This window comes from Dromaius novaehollandiae, chromosome W (assembly GCF_036370855.1).
Source record: "Dromaius novaehollandiae isolate bDroNov1 chromosome W, bDroNov1.hap1, whole genome shotgun sequence".
Taxonomy (NCBI): Eukaryota; Metazoa; Chordata; class Aves; order Casuariiformes; family Dromaiidae; genus Dromaius; species Dromaius novaehollandiae.
In genome coordinates, this window is record NC_088130.1 from 46856311 (window position 1) to 46869921 (window position 13611).

Genomic DNA, 13611 nt, shown 5'->3' on the forward strand with positions numbered 1-13611 from the left:
CAGCATCCCACAGACTGAAGGAAGAGAGCATCAGCGCAGCTCTCTTAGCTGCTGTGAAGTAGGAGCCTTCAGACGAGCCTCTTGCCATCCTGCCCTGGGGGGGGGGGGGGGGGGAGGGGGGGTGAGAGAAATCCAAGTAGTACCCATTTTACTTCCTTGTTTTGATAAATCAATTATACATATTTATGATGTGCATGCGGATTATCTGGAAACAATTCAGAAAACTTGATTCTTCTCCTTCACTACTTTGAGGTCAAAAAATAACCGCTCTTGCTCCAGGACCGTCGTCGGTGGCACACAGAGACTCACCAAGGAGGAGCCGGGGGCGCTCGCTGCTCTGGGGAGCCTGGCAGCCCGAGCCCGCCAAAACGGCGGCCACACCTGGGGCACACACCACCGCTCTCAGAGAGGAAGAGGAGGGAAAGGGCGAGCTGCCTTCCTGCACCTTCAGAGGAGGACGGGGGAAAAGGGGCAGAACCTCCTACGGCTGCATCTTGCCACCAGGTCACCCTTAAGAGCACCATCCTTTACTGCTACAAATTTAACTGTAGGAAATGATGTGGAGGATGTAAATTTTAGGGTCTGCTCTCACATCAGTGTGCGGGGAATTAAAGTACATAATTCCCATTAGCATTTATAGGAACGTAAAACAATAGTGCCTGGACTAAAAGCCATCATTAGGAAACTTTTCAACGTTGTCCCTTATTTTATTGTGGTTACATCAACAAACTTGACTTAAGTACAATTTCAAATTGCTGCCAGTAGGCAAAAAAGAAAGTTACTGTTTTATTCATGCATCATTTACTACTTACAACTTTAAAAAAACTGGCATGTTACACATACTACTCAGCTGCAGATGGTTAAGTTAGTGAACAATGCCGATTTCCCAGCCTACTGTAAGAAGGGAACTTTCTTTAAGCTGATCTGTCCACTAAACATAGCATTCAGGCAAGCCTAGAGTTACAGCCGAATCAATTAGCATTTCTTCTGTTACTTTACAAGAAGCACTTATTATAAGAAACCCTATTAAACTCATAATAAATTTTCATTTTCTGATGCACTAAAAAAAAGGTATATAAAATGTTCTATATTGGTTTCACTTTCTAAAATTAGTTGAAGTGGTATCTGGTTGTGTATGAAATAAATTTGACCCACCAACAGCAAAACTACGATTTATATATTGGAACTTTTTGGTGAGATTATGGTCTATAAAGGAATAGATCTGTCCTAAAATTTCATCAATATGATTTCTACTTGTCAAACTGGAGCTGGAAAAAGGACATATCTAGTTTGGGATTAGAAACTAGAAGGATGCAGGTGTAGATCTGTCAAATTGTATCGAATAAATCATGCCTCCATTAACGAAAAAAAGATTCAGAACAGAGACTTTTTTTTTAATAAGTATTACCAAAAATAATAAATCGCATAGTTATCCTTCCTCTTGGAAATACTCAGAATAGCCTATCATTTCCATACTTGCAAGAAATTACTCTCACCCTATTCCAATACCAGAAAGGCACTTAAAAGACAATAGAGAACTTTGGTCATATGGAAATTATTTATACAAATTCCCCCGCTAACAGGTAGTAGCTGAAGTTACATTTACATTTCCAATTTCAATTAATTGTTTGCGATTACTGAAGCATTACAAAAGCAACAAAATATTTGCTGGTGAACCCCTATGCCTTTCAATTATCTCCAGCTTTCTTCAGATTTTCTTTTTGGGGGAGGTAAAGTTGTCCATACTAGAAGAGTCAACTGCAATAGCACCATTACTCGGCTGGTGACACCGATATCTAATTGATAAAAACTAATTACATCCTGAAGTTATTGTTATCAACTCTACTTCCTCACCTCCCAACTCTACTGAAACACAACTTGGCAAAATAAATTGCTGGAGATACCTTTTTTATCAATGAGTTTAGAGGTGGGCACGTTCTGCTGCTTCCTTTTCTTTACCTTACCAACAAATAGAGCCCTTTTCTCATACCACTAACATGAAGCCTCAAAATTTACAGTCTGCTCCATTCTACAGCAAAACCCTAACACATAGATACCCCTGCTTCCCCTTCACCCATGATTTATTCCAGTTTACACCCATTCTAGAAAAATTTACAGGTCCAGTCCTGATAAACTGTGATGGGGAGGAGGGAGCAGATGACTTGGAAAAATGAAAGTTCAGATTAAATGCACAATGCCACCAAAACCACATTAAACTGGATTTACAGCTAAGTAACGGTAAGACAGTTGCATTGCTCCTTCTGATATGAAAGTCAATTTTGCAAAAATAAGAATGCTGCACACCAGGAGCTCAGAGAGCGAGCTCTCATCCGCAACACCGAACACTGGCCGACTCGCAACCAGGCTGTGCGTGGAAAGCATCTAGTCTAATTTTACAGACTTCAGAAAATTCACAGTTGCTCAGTTCAGCCACTACACGAACTGTTACTTCAGCTTGCAGTCAATTCTCTTGACTATGAACTCCCCCAGCATCTCAGCATTTACGCTGCTTTTTTGGCTACCTACTTCAGAGGAATTACAGTAAGATACAAAACAGATTTCTTTCATAGCGCTAGCCAGAAAATGCCCAGAGACTGCCCTCTGGGTGACAGGCATGAAGTCACACGCGGCACCCACGCTGCTTTCCGTATCAGCCCCATTTTCGTTTCAGGTATACATCGCTATGCCGCACAGTTCAAGAGCTGATCTGTAACTATATGCTCCTAGTAATTGCTTGGGAGGGGAGGGCAGGGAGTCAGGAGGGCAGGGAGTCAGGAGGCAGGGAAGAAGTTTCCTAAGAGAAAAGCCGTGCTCTGTTTTCATTGGAAAACATCTGTAACTTTTTCATTCAAACCTTCAACCTTCATTTTAAGGACTAAGCGTAAAAGGGTGCCTTTCCCTCTTCTCAAACATTTCTCAGCTACACGTTCAGTTTACGTTAAAGCACCTGCCTTAGAGCAGCCAAGCACAGATGCCCTCACAAGCAGTCAGACCACCGGCTGCACAGCCTCACGCTCCCCGCTCCAGGGAGGCCAGAGGTGACAACATAAGGCTTAAATCTCCACGAGTATGAATAATGCAGTCTTGATGTGCAATTATAATTTTTTTATAAATACACTGGTAAGGCAGTTTTGCACTAACCAGCTCAGGTACTAGCAACAACATGACTGCAGCCTCGCAGCGCTCAGCACAGGGCAACCAACCGATTGCACACAGGTGTTTAACTAAGTACAGGCGACTTCTTTCACACGTGCTTCAACAGTTGCACTGTTAAGCATACTTCAGCCAGCTAGCTCAACAGCTCTTGGGGTATTTCTAAAGAAGCTACAACTCGAGCCTCAGGAATTAAATATTTATATTCTTTTTCTCCCCACTTAATTTCTCCATTATGACAAGTAACTGTTTAAATAACTTTCAAGCTACTTTTATAAAGTGCCCCTGAGAGGGTTAAACTCTACTTCTCCTCCCTTCACAACAGGCAACTTGCAAATTTATCTGCTAATTAGCCCCTCTACTGCCACGGTTTGCTTTGATCTCAGCAACAATCAACTTCTCATGTTCTGATGATACAAGCAGGATTAAGCAGCAATGGAGGAGTTAAAAGCAAAATAATGAGACAGGAATACAGTATTGTGCACTCTCATCTCAGACTACATGATGCAGAATCTAGACATGTCAAAGAATATGGAAATTATCTTACTAGACATACAAGGAAGTAAAATCAACTCTTAACTATACAGGCTGATTGAAGCCTTAGCAAAAAGTAGCTGATAATGACAAGTATAACCTAACATCCTCTCAACCACTAGTGCACCAAGAATCCTTTAAAAATGTGTATTTCATAGTAGAATATATTTACTTCATCTGTAAAAGATGTTTTTATGCGGCACACAAAGTATTTTTCAGATATCTAATTATATAATAGATTGCTTCTGTCTCTCTGTTAATGCTGGAAGGCATTTAACACGCAGCAAGAATACCGCGAGGAAGTGTTTGAGAAAGGCACTGCAAACACTCTACGGTGTACCAGTAGTATGCGGTGATTTGGGCTGAAGTGGGTTGCGCCTCCCCTGTCACCACAGTGGTGTGTAGCTCATCAGGCTGTTGAACCCTCCCCCTGTCTGTACCTCGTAACCAAATGGTTTTGGTCCCAACGCAGGGCTGTTATCCTCTCTCAGCTCTCATCACAGAGACCTCTCAGATGGGTGCAGCCAAAAAGACTTTCTAAACAGTGTTAAGTCCAGTCATTTCATGCCTCAGGAAGATGAAGGCAATTTTGAAACATACCCTTGCTGCCACGTGTGTGTGTTGGGAGGGTAGGGGGGAGGAATCTGGACAACTAGAAAACCCACAAAGTAAAGTTTCCCACGCAAACCAATGTCTTATACAGCTTATGAACAGACAAGCATCTCTTCCCCACCATCCTATCGTAACTAAGATTCTGCTGACCTGTTTCCAGTGCCAGCACCCATACAACGTGGTTGCCTTCAAGCTATATCCCTAGAGGCACCTACGCAATCACAAGGTTTTTTACGGAGCTGTACAAGTATAATTGGTCCCACAACTGGAAATCAGTAAACAGTTTTGATACTGTAAATAGGAAATGTTCCCTATTTCCTCTGATCTGCACTGACTAGGCATCATTAATAAAAACAAAATCTCTTTTTAAAATGTTATCACTAAAGTAATCACATCATAGTTATGATAACCAGTTATACGGAATGGGAAGGCACCATTTCCAAAGAGGTTTCAAAGTACACTTGTGTGATTTTATGCTCAATTTTCCACAGCCAAACTGTATCAAATATGTGACATTTTAAGATTTAATGAGCTAATCTGCATTTTCAGTAATATTCCTTATAAATTTTATACAGCTTAATGTTGGTGAAAATTGTGGATTACTAGCGCTGCCAACTGCTCCCTCCCCTGCACGAAGGGGGACAGCCTCCCCTCGTGAAGTCCTGCCAGCGTGTGCCAACCCATGCATAACAGGGCAGCTTGTTCTTCATGGCCCATAAAGCTGTTGATCTTTCTGCTAATTAGTGTAAGTAGAGTGGTGAATCTCTGATGCAAAAACCAGACTGAGAATTCATTTAAAATCAACCACGTATTTCTTATAAGGGAATAACAATCATTGCTGAGCATACCTAAATTCAAACTGATGACTTAGAGGTGGAAAGATGATCAAAGCAGAAGTGTTACAGAAGAACAAACACATACATCCCAAAATTTCTTACTTTTTAGCTCTTCACTAGATAACGAGGTAACTTCATTAATGTACAGTGCTTTAGGATCTCTGGATTACAGATGCTGTAAAATGAAGTCTGTACATGTTATCTCACCAGTGTTTGTACCAGATCAATTTAAGGTTAGCAAGATAACAGCCATACCACAATTAGAGACAATTAGCCTGGCAGGAAGTCTGTTTCCAGGCAGTTATGAATAACAGGAGGCAAAATAAGAAGTTCAAACTATAGGTAGCAAAGGTTTCTTTTAATTATTATAACAACTGTGGAGCTTATGAGTGCAGTGTAGGAGACAGAGCTAAGCTGCAGCACCCCGCAAGACCCAAACCCCTCACAGTGATATGTAACCGTGCCTTGCAGGAACAGAGAGGTATTTAGGAATTTGCAAATGCTTCATCAGAGAAACTGAGGAGACTGAACAGAGCCGCGCTGCCCACCACAGTGCAAACTGAGCAGCAGCAATGGGACAAGAAAGCAAGGCCAATTCGATCTGCTCGTCTCAGTGATTCGCCAGGTTAACCTCCTCCCCAGTAAAAGCTCATTTAATCTCTCAGCCTTTTGCATCTTTTTTTGCCATGAATTCTATTTAAACATCTCTGAACACAGCAAACTAAAACCTGTAGACAATTTAAGCCAAAAACCCTCTGACTGTAGACAGTCCTTTGAAGTTAGTGGAGATCAAGAAAACCAGCCGCTGCAGAAAAGCAGCTTTTTAATTAACCATCTTTTCTCCTGAGCAGAAGCGAGTTTTAAAGCTCCAGTCTGCGCAGTGCTTGGAATCCTTAAAAAGGCAGTTTCAAAGCTGGGGGAGAGGTATTTATATACACACGCACACACGGGTCCTCACTGAGGACAGGTGCCTCGAGGGGACCCCAGAGCTGACCCTGCACACTAACCACGTTTGCTCGGCTGCCCTGCTGCCTGGCACTCCTCCCAGCAGCCCAGCACCCGGCGGGCAGCAGCACTGTTTGGAAGCAATGCTCTTTCCCCTGTATTTGCACTGTGGCCATTAAATGAGTAGCTATAGCGCACCTGTATGGTACAGCTTATTTCATAGTTCAATGAATGGCACAAGATAGTGTTTTACACCCTCAGCAGTGTAAACAACTTTACAGCTCCATTTTACTTCCCGAGTAAAGGATGTAGCAAGCAGTGTTATGGAAACGTGTGTGTGAAGGGAAGGGGGGAAGGAACAGGACAGGAGTTACAATGGAGAAGGAGCAGAAAGGGAGGAAGGCAGATGCTAATCACACCCACACACACACCCCGGTACTGTATCCAGGTATATTACAATAGACCAGAAAAAAATCCAGAGAAAGTACAAGTGTTTTTGCTACCCAAATCTTATACAGGAACTGGTCATAAATTATTTCCAAGTTAAACGATACAAAACACTTCTGCCCCAAAGTTGTTTTTATTTCACAAATGCTTCTGTTCAGAGTGGGGACTGCTAAAAGATTATTTTGGATCCTTTCTCTGTACTAAGCCGTCCTGCTAGCACTTTGCAATAGGGAACCCACATCTGTTTGCATGGTATCAAGCCACATCCAGTGAAGTCTTTCCATTCCACATCCAGTCTCTCTTTCTCCAAAAGCCTTTTTCCTCCCCTTGCTCAGGGATGAAGATTAAGTAAGGCAACACTGTCACAACAATTAAGACTGAAGTGACTCTTCAGTGACAGTAGTCTGGTATCTCCAGGAAGCAGTATTCATTTCTTTTATTGGCCAAACCTCATTTGATATCAGGGGATCCTAGCGACTTTCAACAGGAAGCAACAGCAGATTTATTCTCAAAAACATTGATTTAATTTTCTCTAAATTTGAAAACTGTTCCTTGCTTGTCACTGAAAATGTATGGTTGCCAGATTGCTTAAAATAGTGCAATTCAGGAAAAGACTCCAGTTTCCTTGAAGCTGTGTAGAATGTAAGTCAGGTTTCTATCTTAACTTTGCTTCCAATTTTCAGACCTTCTCTCCCTTGTGTTGATTTTTCATTGGAAAGGCCTTGTACATCATTCTCAATTTTCCTCATACCCCAACATAAAGATTTTTTCTGTAATTTATTTTAGCCAGTTCAGAGCAATAGGTTCTCAATAACTGTAATCCTTCAGGTTTTGCAAGTCTCATTTTATGTATTGCAACAATATAGATTTTATTTCTTCCTGTATGTCATGCATAACATTATTGCTTCTTGCAAAGCCCAAATACTCATTTATTTGGGATCTGTTGCCAGAGATAGAAACCTACCTATTTATCTGTATTAGCATTCAGCCTTGCAGAATTTGAAATATCAGGTTTTATATAAATTAATTAAAATTTTATTTTTAGCTTTATCATTAATACTACTTATATATGGCTCAACTGTTCAGCGTCTTTAAAAAAAGAGAAAGTCGAAGTAACATGCAAAGCACAATTAATTACATTTTTAACATTTGGAGCAACCACCATCAGCATAGGAATATTCTGCAAATTTGTGAGCTAGGAATCTTCTCTCTTGCTTTACTTACTCCCATTTAATGTACTTATGGACATTTAGCAAACGCAACATCTTTGAGTAGGAGAGGTAGAGACTGTGCCTTACACTATTTTGAAAAATACTACTCCGTTTTCCAAACGGATTTCCATCGCTACGTTAGTAGATAACAGCAGGCTCAAACGCAACAGAACAGAAGCTAAGAATAAAGCACAACAGTAGGCAGTGTAAAGTGATATGAAAGATCAAGTACTTTTCCAAGTGATACGTATCAAACTTTTTACTTATAGTCAATTAGTATCTTTTCAGAAACACTAAGTGACTGGGGAAATAAGCCCAAACCAAGCACATGTGTCAATTTATTCACTTTAATGCAGGGGACTCTTTTTTTATTATTTTTTTTTAAGTGATATTGTGGTACTCCATAGTAATTGTGCAGTTGCAGCAGTTCACTTAAAACACTTTTTCAAATAATACTGAAAGAATATTAAGAAATTTCTCTCAGCAGAATGACTTTGATTAATCTAATCAGCATCATGGAATTTGTTAAGATATTTAAGCTATTTTAAGATACTAAAGCCTTAGGGTATTGAGGTTCATTTAAAGTGCATTAGTAATAAAGCAGTTAAACATTATTGCACACTGTATTTCAGAATCCTAACCCGAAACCCAGCACAACATATTGTAAGTAGACAAAAAGCATATCCATTACCTTTTATAAAGCGCTCAAGCAATAACTCAAGCACGGAGATAAAGACCAGAGATGCCACAGCAGTAGAGCACATTTGCTCCATTTGTTCTTGATTAAGCTGTCCTCTCCCTCTTCATCTGGAGGGTTTATGTGGGAAGTTCAGATTTTAAGAGACCACTACACTACTTTTAAGTAAAATAAATAAATAAATAAATAAATAACACACCCACACAACTCCTGATGAAATAAGAAATGGTATACTGGCAATTTCTAGTTTCAATAAAGTACTAGTTTGGTCTGCTAATAAAGTTTTTAAAGTAGTAACACTCCAGAGAAGTCAGAGGGTTCACTGACAGGGCTGGCAGAATTGACAACTCAGACTACTGTAAGTCACTTATCTTTCACTGAAGCCCATACAAATTTTGAAATCATTTCTGAAATCTTCGTATTACAACTCCTAATAAAAATGAAGTTGCAAGGAAAACAAATCTTATCCTGCTGACACTAAAAATCACAGCTACTGTAATGTTCTGGTGTAACACAGAGGCTACTACAGGAACTTCCTATTTTCTCTCCTTTTAAAGTATAAGCCAACTCAAAGAATTAAGTTAGTTAGGTTAAAAACACACACACACGCCTTTGATATAATATGTCATTCATTCAGAGCATTCTAGGCAACTCTGAAGTTACTGATTACAGATGATGAAGTATTGCAATAGCTTCTCACAGCTCCTTCTAGCATAGGGACAGGGAGAAAAGTGGGGAGGGAGGGAGAGAAGCAGATACTTTAAAAGCACTCCCAAGAGCCTCAAGAGGGAAGTCAGTTGTATCCATCTCGACACCATTTTTCATCTCCAAGCAGAATCACCTTTGAACAGTGTACAGAATTTAGAGACAGAAGACAGTCACATTTCTAATAAATGCCATGTCAGCTTTCTGTAATCTGAATTTCACGTGTCTGATTTTGACAGTGAGCAATCAACATAACTTGAACAGACAAAACGAGACAGTGAGTCCCAAATTTATTGCCTCCAGTAAACTTACTGAAATCTCTTACCCCTCTCATGAAGTACTACTAAATTTTCTGTTCTTCAAGACAAATCATTCAGACTATTTCAAGAACATTTATAATTGCCAAATTCTAGTGAATTTAAAAAATCATTTTCTTGAAATACATAGAATGAGTTCCAGTTATGTGTCCTAATGTTTTCATATTCATTTCACTTGTATAAAAAAAGAAGGGGGGAGGCGGAAAGAGTGTTACTCATTTACTTATTTACTCAAAAAAGTATTCTTCCGTGAATGCTGCAGCTATGCAGCTGACAGGACATGACAGGACACGGTCCCAATTTCAGCACAGGGTACCTGTCACAGAAGCTATCAGGAGAGGAAGGGGCTGAGCACTTTGCAGGAGTCTGGCTTTCTACTACCAGCACAGCTCTCAACAGACCAGAAGTCACAGTCCGTAGCTAATAGCTGGCTGGTAATTGCCCTTCTCCACTAGTAGGCCACCAGATAAATGAGGCCAAATTGCTCTTCCTTCAGTGAAATCAAGTCTAAATGGACCATCTGTGCACTTCAGCTTTGCTTCCTGCAGAAACGAGATGCATGTGATCCCACAGATGAATGCAGGCAAGCACATCTCAAACAACCCTTAAGCTATCAAACTGAGTCTGCCAAACAAACACTGCATTCCTGAAAATTTCAAGAAATAGGTGGTCAAGCAGTGCCTGAGAATGACCTAGTAGCACCCAAGGGAGCAGAGGTCAACTGCAAGCTCACCCCACTGTTTACAAGGGAGCCCGTGCAGGAGAGGCTCCTGGGAGCTCCAGCTGGAGCTCATGCCTCCACCAACAAAACCGGCCACACCACTGCTCCTGGGGCCGCAGTGCCCCAGCCTCCAGGAAACCTCACACGCCCCGAACTCACCCGTCAGAGCTCCTCCAAGGCTTCCTCTTCTGAGCTGTCTCCCATCCTCACTCATCTGTCTCTTAAATTTAAAAGACTTTCCAGGGCCAGAAGACACCTCGGGATTGCTGGATTTCCGTAAAGGCATAGGTGGAGGCGACAGTATGTGATCAAGCTGCAAAGAAACAAAGGAAATAAAACACTAATTTTTTTTTTCCTCAGCAAAGGTAAACAAGTCTACATTTGCCTAAAGATTATTGCAAGGTTTGGGGGAAAAAATGTCTTTAAGAAGAACTTAAAGTAATAAAATTGCAAACTGACAATTTTGCAAGTGCTGGACAAAAAGGTATTTTTCTTCAGTGGGCCCCTGTCTCAAGGTGCAAAGGGATCAGACTTAACCCTATAGGACCCTTCATAAAACAGTCTTTCTGCAACTGTGAACCACCTGACCTTGCAACCTATGCAATCTGCGCTCACCAAAGATTTTCCTGGGCAATTGTGCACAGCTTTATGTGAGCAGTCACTAGATGGCACTGTATATTCAACAAAACACTGCTCACTGCACAGTCTAGAGAAACACCTAAATAAAAAAAGAGATTTATCAACAGCAGCGTAAAAATAAAAAAAATTAAAAAAATCTATTTTTAAATTGTTCTGTTTACAGAACTGGCATGCATTCACACTGACTTCAAGATAAGTGTGAATACAAATCTTCATCCTTCTAATTCTGCTCCTCTCATTATTCATACACAAAATTTCAGCTCTCTGGTTTTGACACTACATTTAAAGTCTTGATATTTGATTATATTTAGAGAAAGAAAATGAAAAACAAGTGAGCAAATAAAGGCAAGGAAGAAAAAAGTAGGAATGTGAGTAGGCAAAGTGGAAACAGTTTTACAAGTACACTTCAGTTCAAGGAGAAGGAATTGGTGCAGTCATATAGTGCGACTATTTGCAAGCTACTCTAGTTTTTGTTTTCTGTAATGTTTAAGCCTTTATTCTTACAACACTTTTGTATGAAGTCAAGTACAACAAAGCTGGTAAGATTTTGACAGTTCACGCACTGACATGTCTTGGGCAATCTCTGAGTCAGCAGCATACCCGACTGCTTGACCCTCTCTGGCCGCAGAAAGAAAGGAGTCAAGGTCACTACAACCAAAAGATGCAGAGTCAAGCCCATTTTTACTTAAAGTTAATTCCACAGCAAAGTATTGCACACTGGAGGATGTATTTTAAATTCCATGATTTCATAATTTCCTTTGTATTTAATATTTCAGGATATTTACTGTTTTAGTTTTTTTAAAAGAACAAATCTGAAGCTTATTAGAAGGGTTTTGCAGGTATACACTTCTAAAAATACCAGGAAACACAGTGGTTTCTGAATCTGCTTTCTTGAGCATATTAAGACTCATTCCCGTTCAGGACAGACACTCAGGTGACTCCTTAACACCGAGCACAGGCCTATAGCAATTTCCTAAACCAGGAGGTTTGGGGGTCAGAAAGAATATTAACCATTGCTATCATTTATCATGCACAAGTGCAAGATTCACAAATGACTCCAAGAGATAAGATAAAGATACCTCACGAGATGAATTTACAAATCAGTGATGTTAAAAAGGAAACAACTGACAACAGCAGGCAAAAAGGTAATGCATTTGCCTACCACCTTCTGATGAAGAAACATGCCTCGAGAATCTTTGAGCAGAAGTCTACTAACTAAATACTCAAAAAGTAACTTAAAATTATTCAGTGACTGACAGCCAGCAATGACTGCTCAAGGCTGCGTGCGGGATGACTCCAAGCACCTGATGATGGCATGATCTGATCAAGGCGTTAGGTGACTTATTGGTAGAAATTCATGCACTTTGTCAAAACCAGTTCACACTTCAAAGTAACTGACTGTACTTTAAATCTCTTGCTTTCCTTGCTTGAGGTTCAAAGATTTAAACAGAAAAAAATATTTAATAGTATCATTAAGCTCCCTACATATTAACACTTAAGCCTAGACAAAATTTAGCAGAATTAGTGTCTCCCGCCTACCATGAACAAAGATTTGTGTATTCAAGACATACAGCTTGCTTACAAAATTCACTGTTTACCATTGAGCTGTGCTCCTCTCTCGCAGCTCTCGTTAAAGCACACATGATTTCAAAGGAAACTTTGAGCAGCCTGGTATGGTCCGGGTCCTCACTTCATACATAAGATGCTATTACGCTGTCCACGTAGCCAGCCAGTATTATTTTTGAAAGCTAAATGATAGTTCAAATATCACCCCCCAGCTCACCATTCCAACAGAAACTCCCAGCCAGCGCTCTCTCGCAGAGCTTCCTCCTTGTTGCTAAGTGACTCCATCACATCTGAACGTTCCCATTTGACAGATTTCAGCACGCGACCTCTCAGCGACACCAGCGCCTTTCGGCACTCGCACGGGAGCAGCCAGCGAGCCCTCGCCGGGCCGGCAGCGGGCCTGGGCAGAAGCTGGCAACCCCGAGGAAGTCACTCGGGCACCACGTGAACTGACCTCGCCAGAGGTCCCCAGCACGGAGAACCTCCGAAACGAGACTGGGGAGGAAGGAAAGGGAGGGGAAAGCGGGGAGACATCCTTCCAGCAAACATTCTTCAGCACTGATGCTCTGGATTTGAAAGTTCACACGTAAGCTTCTCTGACATAAACAGCAGCATTTCATTCTCATGTTTCTCAGGTTTTGCATTTTGAAAGACAACAGGCTGAAATTCAAATTCTGTTGAAGAGAGTCATGATTCTACTATGTGGAGATAACAAAAATAAATATTCTTGCATATGACAAATTAGGGACCAAAATATCACATCAATATTAGATTTCACTGCTAAATGTTTCTTGGGGACACAAGTTTATTTTAATATAGGAAGAGTCCAATTCAATGCAGTAGACTACGCGTGTCAACTGCGTTTCAGCAGGATGTAGAGAATCATGTCTCACCACGTGAAGCAAACACAACTGGAAGACATTAATATGGTCTAGTACTACAAAGAATACGGAAATACGAGATGTAACTTCATATTGTTGGCCAACTCCTGCTTTAAGAAAAGCAATTACACATAGATAAGCAAAGTGTTTCTGGAAACTCTTGGAAGTCTTACTTTTGCTTCCAAAGGGCAAAATAAGAATTACAACATGTGCAGTATATATTTGAAGGGTGTGTGTACATTGCAACTGCTGATGTACCAGGCAGAGGAGAACCTACAGGGATTATCCTTTAACAGCCTTGGTACAGTAACTCTGGATGCTAGGCAGAAGTGAAAGAAACGGACTTC

The 13611-nt window shown here is 40.7% G+C and overlaps 1 protein-coding gene across 4 annotated transcripts in view; it reads right to left on the minus strand.

The window, feature by feature from the left end:
* Positions 1-13611, minus strand: part of LOC135323508 (microtubule-associated serine/threonine-protein kinase 4-like) — a 290162-nt gene that overhangs the window by 218894 nt on the left and 57657 nt on the right. For all 4 annotated transcript variants that reach the window (XM_064500494.1, XM_064500493.1, XM_064500492.1 and 1 more), the window contains exon 2: positions 10338-10491. In XM_064500494.1, the coding sequence (XP_064356564.1) occupies positions 10338-10491 (154 nt within the window). The remainder of the gene's footprint in view (positions 1-10337; positions 10492-13611) is intronic.